Source organism: Eleginops maclovinus, chromosome 20 (genome assembly GCF_036324505.1).
Source record: "Eleginops maclovinus isolate JMC-PN-2008 ecotype Puerto Natales chromosome 20, JC_Emac_rtc_rv5, whole genome shotgun sequence".
NCBI classification, from domain to species: Eukaryota; Metazoa; Chordata; class Actinopteri; order Perciformes; family Eleginopidae; genus Eleginops; species Eleginops maclovinus.
This window is the reverse complement of record NC_086368.1, coordinates 26,143,650-26,166,084: the sequence shown is the minus strand read 5'-3', so window position 1 is coordinate 26,166,084 and position 22,435 is coordinate 26,143,650. Positions and strand designations below refer to the sequence as shown.

Below are 22,435 nucleotides of genomic sequence, written 5' to 3'. Positions count from 1 at the left end.
TTCCACGTCCGTTATTCGATTGTTGAACAAAAAGGCAAGGCAGCGGCACTGACATTTTTGATTACTATCTTTATTTGGGATTTTTTCCCCAGAGTGTATCTGTGTCCAGTGTCTTATGTTCTGCTACTTAATGACCTTTTAATGTGACTTTCAAAAAGGTTTTATGATCAATGATCCGTTTTTCCACAATGCGTTGAAATCATCATCACTGATGTCATTCTCTTTTAAATCAATACTTCAATATGTGTCGAGACACATTCAGTTTTCTTGACTCAAAGCGAATGAAAAGAACAGAGAAGAACAACATCGTATAGTTCTTTAAGAATACATTTTAATAATAATTTACAATATTTAAAAGCAAAGTTTAAGTGACACAACTTACAACGTGTACAGTTTGAATTGTTTTATCTGCACAGTCTCATACTGTATACTGCATGCTGCCCCCCCCCAAAAAAATGATATAAATATTCATGGGCAAACATGAATGCGTCAAGAAAGGAAACACAACATGTTGGCAATATACTACAACATATTAGCTTTGTAAATGCTTTAATTATTTACAACATAAAAGAGATAACAAACATTAACAAAAATGTGTCGCAGAGGTTTTCCCCAACTGCCCACAAATACTGGATTCATAATAAGGAAGTATGATGTATCATGTCACAACTTCTTAAGGTTATAATGTATATAGTGATTTTCTGTGGTGACGTCCGTAGGGACTTTGCTTGGGAACCAGAAGGTCGTCGAAAGACCAAGTGCTACCAAGGTGTCCCTGAGCAAGGCACCGTTCTCTACGCTGCTCCAAGTGCGCCTTACGTACGGCAGCCCACTGCTCCTAACAGTAGGATGGGTCAAATGCCGAATGCAAATGTCCCCTCTGTGGGACTTTATGAAGTGTGTGTTTTATAAGTGTGTGTGGTCGCGTTGTGGTCACTTTGCTCAGCGATACTGCTTGTTACAATTTGTACTCGCTGTACTCGCCATGAACTGTGATTGCTCAGGTTAATCTCGCCTCCCCCTTCGAAGTAAGCGTGACATATTTGGTTCTTGGATCTCGCCGGGCAGCCGAGTGGGGCCAGAAAGATCCGGTTTTTCGGCGCTTAAAGCCGTGGATGCTGCAGTGGATACACACGAAAAACCAGATCTTTATGGGCTCCAGCTCCAGCTCCAGGTTGGTGGAAAATCGGCACTAGTGTTTTTATCATTTGTAGACATTTTATTCCTTTCATTTCTTTATTAACATTTGTAGCCTGAGCCACAGTTTACCAAATATTGTCAGACCACTATGTTATTGTCTTATATTAATCATTTAAAATGTCTATAAAATAATATAGAATGAAGAAGATAAACAACGTGTTTGTGTGCAATTATAAACTAAAGAGTTTCGTTAGAGAAATCCCCAAAGCACGTGTATGTCAAAAAAGTTCTCACTGAATTAAAGGAAAGAATGACATAAATAAATTGTGATATTAATAAAATATCTGATAAAAACCAATCCTTTTCATGGGGTAAACTTTAGAATTCATAAAGAACACAGGGCTAAAATACTATAAAGAAATATAATATACTACAAGGAGTTTGCATTACACTGAACTCAAGACATTTTCACATATGTATGGTATCTCTTTTGTCATGGACAGTTCAATACAGTGTATGCATGACCAATATGAACACCCTAGTTTAAACTTCATTAGGTTGACCAGTCTAACCTCGATTGTCTTCACATTTGTCACCTTGTATATTTGCCAACTATCCATCTATACAGCATCAAGAACAATGTAAAAATACAGCGTACAACCAAGGAAGGGAAACATCGACAAACAGAACAATGGAGTTCAGCAAAAAGGGAGTCCAAAGTAAGAACAACATGGAAACAACGCAAAAATAGAGTTTATATTAGAATTGATCCACAGTTACGAGGGTACCTTAAAGTCACGTTAGCTGAGTGCCTCATTGATGGGATGCCATGGATTGAAAGTCTTGGTATGCTAACAGCCATGATCCTTCTCCTCCATACTAGAGGAGGAACTGTGGATGCTGCTTCCCGTTGTTGGAGCCATCTGGGGACATTGAGGACAGCAGGGGATCACTCGGGGACATTGGCGATAGGGTGTCCCTTACCAAGTCCTTTATTTTACAGGTCCGGGAGGATCCATAGGGGCCGGAGTCCCCGGAATCTGCAGGAATATGGTCGAATGTAATGGTGCCATTGTTGAGGTCCAGTGTGGTGGGAGGGGACATGTCAGGAGCCGAGCTGTGCTGGTAGAGATCGGCGGGGCACTCGCCGAGGACGGGTTCCTGTTTAATGGATCGGCCCATCAAATCCGATGTGCAGACGGATGGGGATGGAACCACTGTAAGACCATGAGCACGGGCCTGGATCTCCAACTCCTAGAGATAAATAAAACATAATGAATTAAGTTTAAAACTCCGTTAGTGCTATAAGCACTAGTATAGTATAGGGTATAGTGCTATATACCCTGTGTCTTGAAAGATACAGTCTCATAATAATGTTTACCATGTCAACCATCTTTGTATAACTGAGTTAGCGGCCCTCCCTGGCAATAGGTTCCTTAGTGTTTTTCCCGAAAGATGGTTGGCCTACCTGTATACGAAGCAACAGATGGCGGTTTGCATGCTCCAGCTTCCTCTGTCGGCACTCCACCTCTTTGGCTCTCTGCTGCTCCCGCTGTAGCCTCCTGATATAGTCCACTGATGCTTTGAGAATGGTGCCCTTATTCCAGCGCATGTCTCTGGGGTATACAGGAGACAAAGGTCTACAGTCAGAGTCAGCTGACCGGCTGACCAAAACAGCACAGGACTCTTTACGGCCACTTTAAGCATTTAAGCCATCAAAGTTTAGAAACATGTTAAAAATAAGGTTTATGAATAGACAAATAGACATACAAAAAATACTTACGGATCATTTGACTTGGGTATCAAGGTTCCCAGTTCTTTGATGCGGTCGTTGATGTTGAACCTCCGTCTTCGCTCAACTACAGTTTTTCAAAAAGAATACAGAGGAGCTTTAGTAAAGACGTCTTTGAAAGTTTCTTTACTAGTCATAACATTTATATTAATAAACATCAATTCTTTCTTTGTCCCCTGTTTTTAAAAAATTATTATAACACATTTGTAAATAAAATCTAAGCCTGTAGAAAAAATACAATTTCAAATGATATATTTTTTATTTCAGTTATTTTATTTGAAAAATGTAATTAATTATATTAAATAATTATAATAATTGTGAAAATAAAATGTACGATCATTTTTCATAGCATTAAAGTATTCAAAATGCCTGGTCCCTAGTAAATATTTAGAAAATAATTAAGATATTTATTTGAAGATGTGGATGATTCTATTCCGATCGACTCACTCAAGTTGTGGTTGTCTTTTTTCTGTCTCTCTTTGGCAAGAGCACGGACTTCAGCCTCTGTGAAGCGAAGAGAAGTATGGATGTTAGAGCTCTGACCAAACATCATTGTTTAATTCAATCAGTGATCACATGTCAGTGTTTCAGACCATGGAGAGTAAATCTGTTACGTTATCAACTAGAACATTAGATGCTATGCTGGATAACAAATACAAATCAGGTGTATTATCTGCAGAGCTGATTTGTATCGATTTAGTCATACACAAAACACAATTTCTGAACGTCAAACTGAAAACAGAATATCAGTTCACGTCATCATTTTATTTCACATGCTTCATTTCGCTCCCCTTACCTACTGGGAAGCCCTCTTGCCTCTGATAGTTTTCATACATGCCACAGGTGTCAGACTTGTCCAGTACTTGCTTCATGCCAGGAGCTTGGGTAATTATTTGGAAAAAAATGTACGACTTAGTAGTATATTTCCAAATTGCACACAATATGGACATTGATCTAAAGTCATGCTTTAACTTTGTAAATCTGAAATGTGTGGATACAACCCTTGGTAAGGATTAATTAACGAATACAAATAATTGACAATATATAATACAGTATCAGATCTTCAACAAAAATAACACTCAAATCGGATCACACAATAAGATTAAGCAAGGTTATATTTCCTGAGAGACAATTCAAGTTGAACTACATTTGTTTGTACACAACACGCAAATAAAATTCAAGTGAAGTGATCTCTTAACAAGGTAAATGTGCTGTCAAAAGAATTAAGACAGAAAGATGTGTCTCAGTCATTTACCTGAGTATTCCCTCTTAATGTTAGATGGACAGGAGTTGCTGATGGCGAGTCCGGGGAGTGGAAGCCCTTGATTGCCGTACACATCGAGAAGGTTTCCTGACAAAGGGAGCTTTAGAATATGAAAGAAACGGCATTATAATGCATGCATGAAAGGAAAACCTTTGTATGTATTTTTCAATTCAAAAGTATCAACAGTACTACAGAGACGCCAGATGCATCCCTTTACCATTGTTATTTTTCTTGAAACATTACCTGATTGTTCATTTGCATTCCTGGATCCATAAGTCCAAGAACCTCTTCATTGTAGCTTGACTCCAAGCTAATAATATCATCAATGACATCATCCATCTGTATGGAACAAAGCACATTCAATAATCACTGTACTGTTTAGAAAGATATCTAAATGTAATGCATTAAAAAGTGTTAATTAATGAGCAGTCGTACCTCTTTCTCACAGTTGGAGCTGAGGGTGAGCAGGGCCATGGGACTGTTGGGGGCGCTGCTGCCGGGCCCGGGTGGCATGCCGTGCTCGGGGGGCTGGCTGGGGCACTGGCCGCCGGTTTTACCACCCAGTGTGGTGGACAGATACTGCCTCACCTGCTGCCTCTGGGCCTGCTGGATGTGGTACTTGGTGGGATTATCCAAGTGGGACTGCACCTAACATGAGCAAGATGTAGAACAAAAAAAAAAAGTAACTTTTGGATTCTTTTGAGGATAGGAAAACAAGAGATTAAATATCAGAAAAAAAGCATCAGAAATGTTTTTCAAAATAGGTCGTTTAAAGTAGGCATACAGACACGATGAAAAGACTAAATTCGAATAAATCAAACTTGTAAATCTAGTGGAATTTTAGAGTTATTGTCATACTTGATGCCTTTATTATAAAATCTTTGGCTTATCTCACAAAGTAACCACAATGAGTGAAGTTGTACTGTGTTGAAGTTATTCAATATGTAGATCAAAGGTCCTGATGGTAGTCCCTATTTTTTGTATCAGAATATTGTGTCAATGTGTTTAAACCAAACGTCTCTCTGCCCTACAATCAAATATAGCAGTGCAGATTAGTTTGACAGCATCAGTCATGCTGCCAATGGCCGATTTTATTTCTAGACCATGACAGAAACAGAGAGGACACTGTGGAGCAATGCAGTTGAGTCACAGGATCTATGACCAGATAAAACTGTGTGCAGCTCCTCAACAACTCAGAAACATGAAACAATACATAGACGATTAAGCTTTCGTTAGCTTCAACTGTTCTGAAATGTTAGATAGAACAGTTGGACAGGGATAATGACTTTTACAGAACATGCTGTGAAAATAAATACTATAACGACCACAAAGAATTGATCAAATGTTAGCTTTATCTGCTGGCTCTGCTTCAGTCAATGTGTCCAATGTTGATTTTTAAAAATAAACTTCAAGACAAAATAAATCTCACCTGATAGTGGCTGTATTCAAGCATTTCCAACATGTTTCTTTAAGTAGTAATCGATAAAAAATAAATTCACATGCAGTATATAATCCCTTTATCTTGCTAGCTTGTTAGCCTGTACTGTTGACAGTGAGCTAGTCTGTGCAAATCTGAGAGAAGTCACTTGTCCTGCTTAATTTATCCAGGGTTAACGGCTCATCCGTTATACAAGTTAAGAAATGAAGGAGGACACCAAGACTCATCCTCCCACTACAGTGTTGTTCCAGTTTAGCTATGAATTTATGTCTTTATAGAGCCCTTTTGACGTCACCACCTTCGGTTCACAAAGGAGTCTTTTTACTTATTTACCAGCAGCCTGCGACTCGAAGCTAGCTTAAGGCAATCTAACGTTTAATCTTTAGTTGTGCTCATCTAGTATAAAACATTATTTGTTCTGAGCAACAGGAGCACAATTGACGCCATTGTTCCACATCAATCTAGACATACGAAATTATTAATTTATTATGACTTTTTTGGGACTCGATGTTAATTACTTCTAACCGTCACATTTGTTATGCAGTCATTTTTGCAGGGTAAAGAAGGTGAACCGCTTCAATTTCAGGGTTAATGTTCAAGTATTGCAATTGTGTGTTTTGATAAGCTTTTGTCCAGCATTGTACCGATCTTTCTGCAATAAAAAGCAATCAAAATCCATTCTGGTTTTAAGAGAACGGCAATAAAATTGAGTTTTTGCTTTATTTTCTGTGAACCAGTCGATCATGGGGCCAAACATCAATGACAGGGGTCCAAAGAGTGTAGGGATGACTCTTAAAAATGTGTAGTCTACTAAAACATGGTGGAACCGTAAAGTAGCACCATTGGAAACGTGTTGGACTCTAAGATGGTTCCCTTTCACAAGCAGTTTAGTATGCTCAATGACAAGCAAGAAATCAGATCCATTTCTATCATAGAACAGAATCGATTATGCAAAAACAGGACCTACTTTGTTCGCAAGTAATCACTTTAAATAAAGCCAGCTTGGAAGCATATACAAGTTGGATGGTGCAATGTGAAGTGGAGTGTAATGGTACTAGGAAAAGAGAAGAGGACATTCGGCATTCAATAATAGCTCCATGTGTCTTTGCATAAAGGGCCACTCAGAATCAAAGGGCCAAATGGAAAAGTTATTATTATCTGTTGAGTTTCCTGGTAAACTTTACCCCATATTGCCTTGCCTTGCTTCCAAAATGCAACTGTGAGCGTTCGGGCTCACACCTACGTTCCCAATGATGGAAGGACCACTCGGTACTTTGAAACAAAATAAAACATTTATTCCGGAACAGTACTTTAACAATGGTACTGGCGGTTAGTGGCTCTCATCCTGCGGGCGAGGGGAAACAGTCCTCACTCAGGCCCCCGTCTACTGCAAAAAAGACCAGAACCAGGTTACGACCATGATTTTAATCCGCCCCTCATTACCTGATTCTGATCAGCTGTCTGGCCTCTGGCTGAGCCACTCCTACCACTCCAGCAGCCGGCACCCTAACGACACCCCGCTGCCACAATAACCCTTTATAGATCATAGCTCCTTATTGGAAATGGATTTAGTTGGCATTTGTGATGTACCACTAAAAACCGCCTTTGAAAATGAAATGTTCTCTCTGCTCGCCATGAGGTATCACACAGGGCTTTGCAAGGGTGAATGCAGCTAGGTGGTTCTGTTTCTGTGGTTTCCTCCCCTGCTTGCATTTAGTCTCTTCTGGTTTCGTAACATACAGCTGGTATCTCACTGGTCACGCTTTTTAAGGTCAGCGGCAATCGAGGTCAAAAGAGGTCAGAAGGAATCATTTAAACTTTTAGCGTAGCAGTTTCACTCCCCCGATAGGAAAACAATGGCAGAGAGGTTATACCGTTGATCATGTGAAAGCAGCTCAAGAACACAGAGAACACAGAGTTGTTGAACCCATTGTGTGGTAGTAAAATCAGCATTACAGTGGGTATTCATTTAGATTTGTTGTGTCTTGTCAAAAATGTTAGTCTTGTCAAGTTTCTGGTTTGGGTCATCATGCCCCAGGTCTATGGTTGGTCATGTTTTATGTTTTGTTTAGTCATTTTTGTCTTGTCTCCCACTTCCTGTTTTATTTTGGTACTCACCTTCTGTGTCTCGTTCCAGGTCTCTTGACTCCCTGTCACTGCCCTCGTCAGCGTCAGCCCCGCCCCTGATTGTTTCCACCTGTTCCCTGTTACCTCATGTTTAAATAGTCCTGTCTCCCCCTGTCTTGTGCCAGTTCGTCTTGTCCTGTCTGTGGGTCAGTAACCAGCATACCAGCATTTTGTTTATTAATCCTCCAGGTGAGTGTCTTGAGTTCTTGTTTTTGCATTTTTGGAAATAAAGTATTTTTTAATACTTTAACTCTGTCTCCTGGGGTCATGCATTTGAGTCCTATTGCATTGTGTTTAAAGTTCTTGACAAGATTAGTTAACCAAGCAAACCAATTGTTTAATTTCAACTTTGGACTTCCAGTTGGCGAGTTGGTTTATGTTGATTTTAGACAGAATGAATAAACCGTGGTTCAACTTTTCGATCAATGGCGCATTATTTGACATCAAACGGCAATTTCTTTTGTTTCGCACACATTTAAAAACTGCTAATCCAAAGGCCAATTCTGAGTTCATCTAAGGTTGTACAGCAGCACAGAGACCACACACAAGTCTAAGATGATGGGAATCTGATAAGATGTACGGACTGTACTGAACTTAAATAACTCTTGAATACAACTTGCATTTAATAGCAATCAACACCATATCATCTCTGTTTATTTCGAATGTTTATGTAGGGCATTTGATTCATAATGTCTCATTTGTTTCAAGTCTCAAAGCAACACTGGATACTTTGTTTGATGCTTTTGTGCCACCAACACAATGTTTGTACTTTTTAGCCTGTGACTTATGCTCGACAGAGGGATAACATCGACGTCACGCCCAATGATTCAATTCACTGTTGAGTATGCCCCGGAAGTGTGTATCATTAAAGTTCCCAACTGTAAAAACATTAACATTTCTTTCAGAGTAAAGCATTAATTTCCCTTATTTACACCGATGATGATGTGAAACTGTCACAAGCAAAGACAACCCAGTAGAAAAAGTCAATACAACGATGAACGTGCACATCAAACTTTGATTCGAGGGAGTGAGTGTCTTCTCACATGTGATGAACCACTATCCTTTGTGGGGCTAATTAATGAAAACGTCATCTTTCGTGTCTCGTGTAAGGCCGCCGGAACACTACATTGCGTCTTTCTGTGGATTCATGGAAACTCATTTGGAGCTGGAGAGGTGAACACAAACACAGGGAAAGTGCCCTCTGGCTGGACCGAGCCTTTTGCGATAAAACAGAGAAAGCATTCTTTGTAAACTCATAGTAGAGTGTTCCTTTGTCTCCCCTCTGCACTGTGGCATTTTTCCTTCAGCCAAACCTTTGGGTTTTGAAGGAACTATCAACAAGGAATGTATTTCATTCATCCCTACAGCAAACCAAGCTTTCACATTATTCATAGACTCTTTGTGAGACAGAGGTTTATTACCTTCCTAAAGGAGAGCACATGGGTCTATGTTTTAGATGCCTTGAGGACCAGTAACATTTTAAGAGATAGTCATCACTCCTTGACCCCCGAAAAGAAACGGACCCATTCATATCAATCAGCGAGTTTCTTTCTGCTTTGGTAACCAGCCACGCTTCGGGAGATTTTGTAAAAAGAAGAATGCTCAACATTAAGTGTGAGCTAAAGCTTTAATGTGTGAATCTTTGAACAGCATCTAAATCTGTCAGGTATATGAATGAAAGCATAAAGATGAGGAAAATTAAAATACTCAAGTATAAGTTCCTCGAATCTGTACTGTACAGCCCTTGACTGAATATTCTTTTCACCTTCTCTAATTTAACCCTAACCCTTTGATATACATGGTGGGGTGACAGTTGAGCTAGAAGACATGTCGAATGACAATGGGTTAACTGTTAATTCATAAATCAACTAGTCTCTTCCTATCCGATCTCAATCAGCCTGTCATTGAGTGCACCATTCATGTTCAAAATGTGGTAGCTTGAATAGATTGTAATGAGGTCAGTTACACTGTGAAACAAAAGGTTCCCAAGCCCTCCCACTCCATGTCCGATTTCATCACAAAAATACAGTCAATAATAATTCACACAGCAAGCTGGTTCACATGAGTTTCTTTGAAGTGGCAAAAACTTCAGCAACTCCTCCTGAAAAGAGAGTGTTTGTTTTGTGAAATGGCCAATTAGCATAATATGAACATGTAAGACAAATATCCCCAGTGATTATTCACATTGCATTCATCGGCATCTGTAATTGCCAAGATTTTAATATAAACTGATGATTAGCAAATATGTTCATCGAGAGATCATGTCATTCAATGAATAAGGAAGTTTAAAGCGTGTAAAGTTAATTAGATTAATTAGAAAATGTACTTTAAACACTACAAAGATCGAGACACGTCATTGGTAGAGAACATTGTAGCTGAAATACAGACTGGATTACCACTGGTGAAAATTGATTTGTCAAAAATGAACTTTTCCCTACTCTTGGTGCCATCGGGTCTTCAGAGGCTCATTGAGGTTATTACCATAACAGCACATTTACATACTTTAGTTATTGAGGAAAATTATGGATAAATAGTCAATTTTGCGAGAGTAACCTTAAGAGGCCTGGCAACTATATGTGTAGAGATAAAAGCAACCCCAATTGGTTAGGGTTAGGGTTTGGGGGTCAGGATTACACTGATAACTTTGTATCATTTAATCAGTTGGGATGATGTAAAAACGTGAGTCCACTTTGTGTGGCATTGTGTACTTTAGTAAATATTTAATATTATTTTAAAACATTCAAAGTTATTTCATTATAGAACTAAGCCCTGTTTTCGTCCTGAATCAAGCACTCAGTTAAAATGTGGTGCTGAGCTTCTTGGCTTTACAACCACAAAAGATAAAAACCTTGACCTGTACGCCAGCTTCCCCTCATTCACACGTTGTTCTTTTGATTCATGCATTCAGAGGAAAACATAACATGGGATAAACTGAACTTGCTGGAGTTATGCTGAATAATGTCCAAGCATTAGGAATTGAAGATTTAGATAAAACGTTTTCATAATAGGAACAGGAAGTTTTGAGGTTTTAATACTGTCACCCATAGTTTACCCTAACCCCGACCCTAACCCCGACCCTAACCCCAACCCTAACCCCGAGCCTAACCCCGAGCCTAACCCCGACCCTAACAAGCAGGTTTGTGAATTGTAAAAAACCTATCATAGTAGTTACCTTCCTGAAGAGGAACGCATGGACGCAACTTTTTCTAAAACTTGCTGACACACAAGTCCTTTACTTTTTGATTCACTTTTAATTAACTTTTACGTTTAATGGCGATAGCGGGTAGATTATGTGGATGTGTAAAAGTAGGGGTTTGATTCTTTATAATTTCAGCATTTCGTGGTGAGTGGTGACTTTAAATCGCACTTTGGGTTTAAAAACGTTTTTCTTTGTTCTTTTCTTTCAATTGGAGCAAATAATGGCACCTCCTATCACTCGGAGGCCCCGGAATATAGCTTTGGGGAACCCCGAATGTCAAAAAAGTCCCTCTAAGTAATTTGGTCTCTCTAGAAGGATTTTGTGGTCAACTGTGTAGAATGCAGCGTTTAGATCTAAAAATACTCAAATTGAAACTTCTCCACTTTGTGTGTTTATGTGCATGACATTAAAGGCCCTGAAAAGAGCAGTGCTGTGCTGTGCTGTGCTGTGCTATGCTGTGCTGTGCTGTGCTGTGCTGTGCTATGCTGTGCTGTGCTGTGCTGTGCTGGGTTGGGTCGGGTTGGGTTGGGTTGGGTTGTTGGCAAACTCCCTACTGCAAATATCAAAATAGTAGCCCTGGGCCACAAGGCTTCTGATCTATTTGACCTAAAAATGGAAGGTTTGATAAGGGCCTGTAGGGTCAATACTGAGTTGTATGCTTGTCATATCTGACACCAATCAGTTAATTCTAGCAATAAGAAGAGGATTTCAGATGATGCACGATTTCCTCAAAGGTTAAATGGTTGATAGGATCAAATTGTGTCAGGGTTATTTAACTGGATTAAAGTGGATGGATAAAAAAATGTGTCTTTGCTGTCTACAGTAGCGAATGAGACAGAGTAATTATTGTTATTTTTGGGAAACGATGTCAGATAAGGAGTTACTTGAACTCCTATTTCAAAAAAGAAATTATTCACAAGTCTCTCTCATACATAACATGTTGAATAAGAGTTTCCGTAATGTTTAAAAGTGATCATTTCTTCCAGATCCTCGACTTGACAGTCGGTGCCAGTTAAGCCTTAATTAATCGGTTACTGGTTGTTGTCAGTGATATACTGTGTGTGTGTGTGTGTGTGTGTGTGTGTGTGTGTGTGTGTGTGTGTGTGTGTGTGTGTGTGTGTGTGTGTGTGTGTGTGTGTGTGTGTGTGTGTGTGTGTGTGTGTGTGTGTGTGTGTGTGTGTGTGTGTGTGTGTGTGTGTGTGTGTGTGTGTGTGTGTGTGTGTGTGTGTGTGTGTGTGTGTGTGTGTGTGTGTGTGTGTGTGTTTTTTTCAAATCACCACCGATAACTAGACAATCAAGGTCTATGCAGATGATAGACAGCCATTCACCAAAGTCGCCAACACAGTTTTTGCAATATCTAGGTTTCCTGTAGAACGTTTAAGAATACAGCTCGACATGAGGAACCAAACTAAAGAGCAACATATTCATAAGACATGGTACTGAGTTCTTATGCTGTCTAGATCCACTAATGTTACTCGAGTTGTAAGGGTTTACTCAATAACAACTGCTTCACTGTTATCTTTCTGTAGCACTTTGACATTTGAAAATGTGTCAGATGGTCTGCCTTAAGGACTGTAGCAACCAACCTAGGCTCATCACTTTGACAAGTTCCTTAATAAAGGCCTGTACTAAAGTTAAAGTCTAACAATGTTTAATGAACAAAATAAAACAAACAGTAACCAAAGCAGGAGCGTACGGTCAACAGAGAATATCATAGCACTTTCACCCTCTTTTTCTTCCACAAACCCTAAACATACAACAGGTGCCCTAAATACCTTACCCACACCCATGTGAAAATGACCGGAAATTACAAATGTTGAATTAAATAAACAAAAGCTAAATAAGCATGTTGGCTCTTACACGAACAATTCTAAGAGCATGCAGTTAAAGATGTCCTAGTAGCAAATGCAGAGGAGTAAACAATTAGATTAAAGATGGCTTTCCATTTAGTTGCTTTAATTTCAAGTTGTAGGTATCCTGTATGTTTGCTCTCTGTCGCTCATTGGAACCCTTGAACACTACAGAGCCATCGTTAGTGTTATCAGTAACACCCGTGCTTTTTCTACTATGGCTGCTTAGAGAAATATCAGTGGATCTGACTTAACCCTTTACCCTTAATTAGTTTATCATTACAGAATGTTAGATAGTTTGTATAGTAACAGGATAACCTTTTGGTTCTAGGTAAACTCTCACAGGTTACATTGCTCAACCTGTTTGATGACTACTGTGATAATCCCTTTTGCTGGTTAACTTAACATGATATTATTTCACACGATTTTCGTCTTTATGCTAACAAAGGAAGTTTGTTTGTGTCAGGATTGGGGGAAAGGACCCAGGGGCAGAAGCAATAGAGGAGGCAGGCGTACAAACGTGTAACAAAGGGCGAGCGTTTATTTATAAAAAAGCTGATAACCAAAATGCAAAACTAGGAACACAGGAAACGTATCAAATGAAATCAAAGGCAAACCGGTGGAAAAGGGAGGGCTGAAAAAGGGAGATCCAAGACATCACGGGGAAACGGCAAACAATGACACGGCAAAGAACACAAAGAAAGACGAGACTAAATACTACTAGACAGGACAGGAAAATTACAAAACAAGATACATTTCCAAATAAAACAGTAAACTATAAATACAACAACTGAGATCCTGACAGTTTGGTGCCCTCTCAAATCGTTTAGCGTCAATAGCCTAGACTTACATAAAGATTTCCTCAAGACGGGAGGTGGGGGGAGAAAGATGAGGAAAACTTATGGTGACCTTGCTGTCCTTATCAATGCAAGCGGAAGAGAGATGTGGTCTATTTTGTTTCCTTCTTTATAAGCAAGGTTGTTTTTAAAGATTGGTAGCAGTGACCTGGGGTGAATTTAATGGAAGTGTTTTTCATTGCTAACATTTTACGAGTGAGTCCCTGAAGGGGGTTAAGCAGGGTAGAGTAAAGGGCGAAGGAAATACAAGTATGTTGCATGAGATGTTTATCAAGATGTGACATTTGGGCTGTGATAATGGGAAAGATTTCTAGTTGAACAACTAGGCTGAGTTCCGCCATTGCCTGGAGGAAATGGATTTTTCTCTTTTGCCTAATGCCCTTAGTAACAAATCTCTATAGCAAATAGCAGCAACAGCAGAGACAGGCCACTCCATCAAGAGGAGGAGCCTGGGACAAAGAGATGTCTCTTCTGCTCGTTGCCCTGTAGCTACAGTATGTTTAACATCCTCTTCCAAGAATGAGGCATATTGTCCAGTTTGTGTGGGATTACGAACATGCACTTGCTTAACTGACAAACAATGGAGCTTAATTTAGCAGCAACATCAACACACAGCCTCGTTATGATGCTGGGTGAGGGGCCATTCAATCAGCTTAGCCCGCTACAACAGTACCACAGGGACACAAGATTCTGTGTATTCCCAACAAGCACCAATGGCAAAAGCGACCCAGTCAAGCACTACCGCATTCTACAGATAAAGTGCAGTCAGAAAACACTCATTTAACACTGAGAAAACACACTGCTGGAAAATGATTGTGGTAGCTTTAGCACACCGCAGACGTCCTACTTTAAAAAAAGCCTTATCTTAAAGAATCTAATGGCTTCTGGAGAACAGAGCGCTAGGTATACTCTGATGAGTGTATCAAACAAAAGGCTCTCTTAGCTAAGTTAAAGACCTCACAGTCTACCCTGAAAAATCAAAGAGCACAAAGATGTAGCATTATCCAACTCAATGTGCCTGGAGTTTGAGGAAAAGGTCAGTGTAAGCCACGAATGTCTGCACGTGGAGTTGAATCTGGTGATTTTTAAAAGTCAGGGCTTTTTTGGGCCATCGTATAATACCACCTCTTTGATCCCATTTGCCAGATAAAATCAAAGCCACAATTCAAGAAGAAAATTTGGAGGATAGATCAATTCTATGCTCTTGAGTTTTAAGAGTCAGAAGACTAATTATGTATACACACAAACTACATTCACAAACAAGGCATTAGCTCCCTCATTACCACAGGAAATGACATGTGTAGTAGGTAAAAGTATTTTTCACCTTTACTTTACTACTTTTCATAATGACATTACTACAAAAGTACCCATAAAGACACAATTAAACATGCACATGAAGTTGAATCCCTTGTTTGATCTTTTGCCAGTTACTGTCTGAATACAGTTTGTTTTTTTTCCCATCAAGTACTAAGGACACGACCACTAGTGAAGATTTACTACAGTCATAACAGTCTGATGAATCAAGAAGTCACAGATGTTGACACAATTCAGCTTCACGGAGAACAGTTGCAGCCCACAGGCATGAACGCTTTTCCAGCTATGATGCATTATGGAAACACAAAAAGGTTCCTATTGTATAAAGAGAGATTTTACTTAACCTCGAACAAGAGTCCGGTCTTCGTTGTGATTGGGTATCGTATGTAAAACGCGCATTTAGTTAAAGTCAGTTCCTAATAAAGCTTTCAGTCAATGGAAACACGTGGTGAACACAACATTAAATTAACACCACTTTAAAGTTGGTAATGTTTTACATATAGTTGAACAGTGGCGTATTTCCACACCTAGCAGTTATGGAGTGAAATATATACTGTATATATATCCTTTATTTAACCAGGTAAGTCTCATTGAGATTAACATCTCTTTTCCAAGAGTGACCTGTCCAAGAAAAACAAAAACAGTGTTACAACAAACAATACAGGCAGACGAATACAACACAAAACACAAAAAGAAATGGTAAAAACCAGTCAGTATGGAAATAAAAGCTACTGTTAAAAGCATAGAAACTGGCACAATGTTAAGACCACTTCATTTAAGGGATGAAAGAGCCACCAGAAGAAATGCAACCAAGTGTCTTTAAATTGCATTACGCCGAAAGGGTCGTGAGAAGTGAGATTGTATACAAGTCTATGAGAAGAAAGCCTACTTTTCACCTTATTTACCATTCCCCTTACTTCCGGAAACATTGCAAAGTGTAGTTTATGGTTTCAATTGCTAGTTTGAAGTGCTTTTGGATACAACCTGAACCTTATCGTCCCATACAGTAAAACTGACAACATAGCAGAGCTTGCTTCAGGGTGTGGCTACCTTGTGAGGTTGCTAGCATGGCGTTGTCTACATCGGATTTTAGTTGTGTTTTCTTCTTAAAACTTTCACCCTAATTTGTTTTCAGTTAATGAAAGTTAATGATCACATGTTGGTCGCCAAAACGATATATTTTTTAATGTATTTTTACTTGCTTCAACCGTTCCGTCCAAATATTGGTACCGGCCAAAATGCCGAACTCAATGCTTAAAATGATAGACCACGATGTCTGCTTTCTATATTCAGACTATAGTTGCTGGATACCTGATGAATGTAAGTCCAATCCGCCCTCTTTTATCTCTGTTATCGGTCTCTACCAAGTCCTGAGAGTAATTTGTGTCTCTTAAGTTGTTAAATACTCCACTGAGTTCACCAGCTAGTCCATAACTTGGTCAGTCGGACTGTACCGATGGTTTATGGAGCTTCTTCACTGTGAACGATGCTACTAGAGCAGTTAAAGTGAACCACACAGTAAAGCTGTGGGTTGGACAGCCAAAGAATGAGCTAATAAGCTCAATGCTGAAGGAGAGTGGCAAGTTGATGTGATAATTCTCTTGAGGTTAGCTACCAAAGACACCCAACACTTACATCATTTGATATATATGAGTATTATAGAAATACCAACAAAAGCCGCTTTCACAATATACATTACTATCTTGAAGCAATTTAGCTTTCTAAACCGAACTAGAAGGCACTAAAAATAGAAAGAGTGGCAGCTGCCAAAGTGTTTTCCTTAACCCCAGATTCAATAGGCATTTGTTGCTGAGTTGTGAGTCGACTCTGTGATCAAACTCGGCCTCTCTTTGTCTTGATCCCTGAAATGTTTTTTCACTTCATTCTCACTGGGGTCAGAGGTAACCTGGCTAATTAAGGGTGCCCCCCTCCCCTTCTGGACAACTTCATCTGGGCTTTATGTTTTCACTTTCATGGTCCAGCGGCTTTGCCTGGTACTTCTAAGCTAATTTTGCCTTGCCTGCACGGCTTTGGGGGGGTCTTTGATAATCCACAGACAGGTTAGGTTCAAACTGTCAAGAAGTATTTGCCCAGGAAACTGGGATCGTTGTCTGGGCTCACTATGGAAATAATACAGTATGACAATAAGTTTCTCTGAATTGTTTCCACAAATCCTTTTTCAAAGCTGCAGAAACTGATATTTTATGGAAACACAATTAAGTCATATTATTTTTTACATGTGAAAATAATAACACGGGCCAAGTGAGACTTGCAGGATTAGATTTCCATGCTGGAATAACTGATTCAAGCACTAAAATGGATTATATTACTCTGCTTTAATAAACACACTGACAATTAAACATTTACAAAACAACAAGTCAACAACTGATGACATTAAAAGGTCTTCAATTCCCAACTGCAGGAGCATCACACTTATCTTGCAGAACGTATTGGACTTAGTTATATCACCAGGATATCTGCGATGTTTGGCAGAATTACGCCAAAATGGCTTTTGACATACCACTTCCTTTGAAATACCTTATTAATTAAACCCGTCTCACTGATCTAATACTGATATCTAAGTCTATATTGGAAAATTTCAGCTTTCTTGTTTCTCCAGATGCACTTTTTTCAGGGTCCATTTGTTCACACCATGAATGAAATGAATGAAAATGTTTCAGTGTAGTGGAGCAAATAGGATTAAATGTGTTGAATGCCAAATGTCTGGAAACAGGAATTCTGTCAAGAGATAATCCCCCCTGTGGATTAAACACAGTCCACTCTCAGAGAACTGTATTTGTGTCTCAGGAGCTGACACACATGGAGGAAATTCTGAAACCGAAGATGTTGAATTTGTTAATAAGTATACTTTAGTTTGGAATAGGTGGAATCGAGGTTGCTCAAGAGAGTTTCCACCACCGTTTTCCCTACAGAAAATTGACAACCTTCACATCACGGCTTCTGCTCATACAGGTATACCAGTGCGTTGGTGGGCTTACCTTCAGAACTTCCATGGGCGTCTGTCTCACAGCAGGCAGGCCTTGGGGAGGCGTGACATGGACCGTGCAGGTGGGTTGGGTGCCGTGGTGCAGAAGGTCCCTGTTCCTCCTCTCTCGGTCCTCCCTACGCTCATGACCCTGCCGATAGGCAAATGCCGACTGGTCTCGGAGCCGGACATGTGACGTCACGGCCGGTGGAGGGTGGGAACTCTGGAGGCGCTTGTAGAGGCCATGAAGGTCCGGGGGAGCACTGAAGACCCCAGCCCACCCAAGTGCAAAGAGAGGAGGGGCGGAGTTAAACAGAGCAAGAGAAATACCATGCTGGTGTTGGATATGCAAGGCCAGTGGCACCTTTCTGAGCCATCCCAAGTCAGCGAGCAGTAATTGGTATTGAATTGGAATACAGTGTGATGATTGAGTAAGAGGGAAGCGGTAAGTGGCGATGGAATTTGGATGACAGGGCAATGGATTCTAAACCTATCCATGCCATGACCCCAAAAAAAGCTTTGGTCTGTGATTCCAATTTTACAAGATGTATTCAAATAATCATTATCATTAACGATAATGATTATTCATTCTGGCTAGTTTTACTTAGTCATGCATTTTGTCAGCTGGGCTGTGGTTTGGTCTTCAGGTATGTTTTTGTAATTGTTTTGTGTGAAGCGCTAGCTTGTTAGGTACTAGCAAACAAGAACTTGCTGAGGCCCCCTGGTGTTCACTGGCTTTCACCCAGCCACTTCACCCCCAAAATCTCTGGTGTAACACATTCTTGTGTTGGACATGATATAAATATATAGTATTTCATGTCTTGTTAAAGCTGCATTAACTTAGAGGCGGATTACTCCCATTTCATTGGGAAAGAAACTCAAATCCTTAGCTGATCCAAGGCATTGGTTAATGCTGTTAATGAGGCCACCATCAGTGGCCATTCTGTTTGGTAGGATTATTAGGCCTGAATTTGGTTCTGCCTCCATGCTCTCCAAGAAAATGCCTGAGAGGTAAGATGGTGCAATTATGCAGCAACAGATTTTAAATAACTGGTTTGTTGTGAGGTCTGGGGCACTACCTGTGTCTAAAATGCATCTAATCTTTACAAGGCTTTACACATGTGCAATAATACACTGAGAAGGAAACTCAACGCTATGCTAGAACTGTTCTCCTCCTGTCTTCTTTGAGTTCCCCTTTTTAAATGTGCTGCACATTCGGTTAGACAGCGCCTGCATATCCCTAACTGAAATTGAATTGGCAGTGCACACACTGTCGGGATGAGGCATTCCCCAGAAAATGATCCTTTTGATAAAACCACTTCAAATCCTCTCAGCCTGTGCAGCTGTGCGATAATCGCACTAATTAGGCTGGCATGTCAAATCTAACCCTGGTCTGTAGCTTTCGCTTAAACACCAATAGTGATGCTTCAGAACAAGAAGTGAAACTCAATGATCTTTATTTTTTTTCTAGCCAAGAATATCTAACGTCACAACAATCTGTTCATGGTTTATTAAGATTAGGAAGATTATCTTGCGTCTTGTTTATGAGTTATATAAATGTGTTTGGAAGCAAACTCCCAGGCTACACACTACTGCACTAAGCTTGTCAACTTAAACTTCAGCTAGTGGATGAGTTTTCGAGACGTCTTAACAATGCTTTGGAAGGCAAAGTTGGCAATAAGCTCACTTGAAGTATGCTATTGACTTCATTTCTGGTCAATAAAGGGATGCAGTAATGACATATTTTTTCAAGCCGACCTGAAAGTTAGTATCTCAAGCGGTCCCTGGACAAATTCCAATGGGATTTCTCCATTGGAATTCATCACCTGGAAGGTAACGGCAGACTCATGTTTGTCGTGATGATGTTGAGTAGTCTCATTTAGTCACTTGTTAGAAAACGTTAACATCTCTTCATCTTGTTTTTCCCACATACCTTATGTCAGGCATTTCAGGCAAAAATTCATTGACTTCTACAAGTGGGAACAGGAAGAGGTAAGATAACAACTCATTTCCTGGTTTCTCGTTCCTACACTGCTCTATGTGAGGTTCATGCTTCAGGTAGAAGGCAAAAAATGTACCAAAATGTTGAAAGGATTGCATTGAATTGAGGCCACAAATGAACCAAGTTTATCCTTGATATATTTATGGCCACTCTCTCGCTCCGTAATGAACTACAACAAGTCACAGTATAGATCACAGCTAACTGATCCTGTCCTCTGTGCTGCACATTTCATCATCTGAAATGACACCAGGGTCTGATGGTGTTGCACAGAGAGTGGACCTTGAGTTCATTGTTTATACAATAATGCCATGTATTTCATCAGTGGACTATGCTGTGGTATATATTTGCCAATGTAGGTTAATTTACGGTTAACTTGATACTTTATTTAACAAGATTATTTTAATAGCTTTATTTTAACCGCAGATTACACAAAATATATAAGTATATTTACACAAAGGGTCGGGAGGATTTATGGGCTGGCAAATAGATAAGTGGTAAACAATGTAGTTGAACATAATTTATTATATCTTTGCTTTATTTAAATCAAAACGTCCCTCTGAGGAAAAAACACATCTGACCGAACCAAAATATAAATTGCGGGTATGACACATTTTCTCCTAATTGAATGGGATGACAAATGTGCAGACTCATATCGCACTTACACATGACAGTAGAATACAGTTGAAGATGTTCTGCTCATTCTTTACCTAAACAACAAGTCTATGCATCTATTGACATGACAGACCAAACAGCGACCCCTTGACCAACGAATAGTGTCATTGATGTCATGCCACCAAGTCGAAGCGTTGTGCTTCCGAGCGGGAAGAGATTGTGTCTACAGCAAAGTCACTCCCACTTCTTGTAAAATGAAGATGACCCCACTAAAAGCAAGGGTGTGGTAATTGTGTTTAAAGCACACACATCCTATTCTCTGCAAAACGGACTATTGAAAACAATGTGTGTGCATGTGTGACACACAGCTGATGTGTTGCCAGGTATTAGGATGAGGAAATGTAATGATCAGGAGTCATAGATGGAATAGGGTTATATAATCAGGATACTATAATATAATATAATAGCAGGTTTACAATGTTAATAAAAAGGAGCAGATGCTATGTCTTGTTGGTAAACTGCACTGTCCTGTAGGCAATTACTTAAAGTTTGAATTCTGTTAGCTCATTGTTGTAACTTAATCATCACTGATTTGAGTGCTAGTCTCTGTATTTTCCGGTGAGATAAGAAAAGAGATGTGGAGTGCATGTTTTACTTTTAGCACCGTTACCTTTGTAAACTGCTTTATTACAAAGTAAATGTTCAGTTTAGACCAGACCCGCTTTGCTCATTAGTCCAATACACAACACTCATTGGTAATCCAAAAGTAACAGAAGTAATCATATTGTATAATAATTGGGTAAATGAAGATTCTTACCTTTTTATTTTCATGTTAGTCAGTGATTCAAGTCTCCCCAGTTCACGTTTGCTGCAGTTTGAGGAATTAGGTTCTTTTAAAGCACTTTAGGATGTCAGAACTTCCTGGTGTGACACAATAATGTCTCACTTGCAGGTTGACACGATGACGAGTCCCAGATGTCTTGGCTCTGTGGTTTAATTGGACATTCTGGTTTAAGGAAGGAGGATGAGCAGTTCTGTGTTTTTGCAACTGAGGCAGATAGCTTGCACACTATTTCCATTCACCTCTGATGGTGAATTGTTATTATAGATGATATTTAATATGTTCCAAACACTGAATGTCTGCAGGACTCTGGCTATTTTGAGAAAAGTGTGAGCAGTCCAAAGAAATAAAGACAGAAAGACAACAGGATTTTTTAAAGGATTTGTAGTCAAGTTGCTTCAAGGTACATTTTCCAACAGATATAGAATAAAACTGGATATCAATCAATACTCTGCGTTTGATTCCAAGTGAATTTAAACAAAGGATACTCTCTTACTGTATCCTCTGTGCTGATGATCTAACTATCTCCTGGCCTCAGGGTCATACTTGACTAACTTTGCATGTTTTGTCGTCATTTTGTTCCTTTGTTGAGTTACGTTCCTCCACAAAAGTGTGATTTAATTTAAATGAAAAACATAAAGGCTTAAAAAATAATAATATGATAAGTTCAACAATTGGTCAAATCAAAATAAATATCTACTTTTTATTCCACTGACTATTTGCATCTCCTAGTTCACCAAAACTAAGCATTAGATAATGATTCATTAGCATGTTTAAATGGATGATTTAAGAAACTTGTTATACAAAAAGTAGTTGTATTATCAGCTGGGAAATGATATTTACTCCACAGGGTTAGCATTCTCATTCAATTCCTTGTCTCGTTTCAAGTTTCAGCTTGCATAGTATACAACGAATCAAGCCAAAGTTCAAATGAATTATTATTATTATCAGTTTCAACGAGAGTATTTGCTGTAAGAATGTTATTACTGTGCTATAGTTTCAAAATTGATTAC

The 22,435-nt window shown here is 39.4% G+C and overlaps 1 protein-coding gene across 1 annotated transcript; it reads right to left on the bottom strand.

Moving 5' to 3' along the window:
- Window positions 1–313: 313 nt before the first annotated feature.
- Window positions 314–21,442, bottom strand: mitfa (melanocyte inducing transcription factor a). Its single transcript, XM_063909792.1, is given in 11 exon segments — window positions 314–2,048; window positions 2,050–2,394; window positions 2,609–2,756; window positions 2,924–2,999; window positions 3,380–3,436; window positions 3,729–3,812; window positions 4,188–4,296; window positions 4,440–4,535; window positions 4,632–4,844; window positions 17,981–18,230; window positions 21,399–21,442. Coding segments are annotated over 11 exon segments (1,449 nt in total). The 5' UTR covers window positions 21,413–21,442; the 3' UTR covers window positions 314–1,991.
- Between the last annotated feature and the right edge of the window lie 993 nt (window positions 21,443–22,435).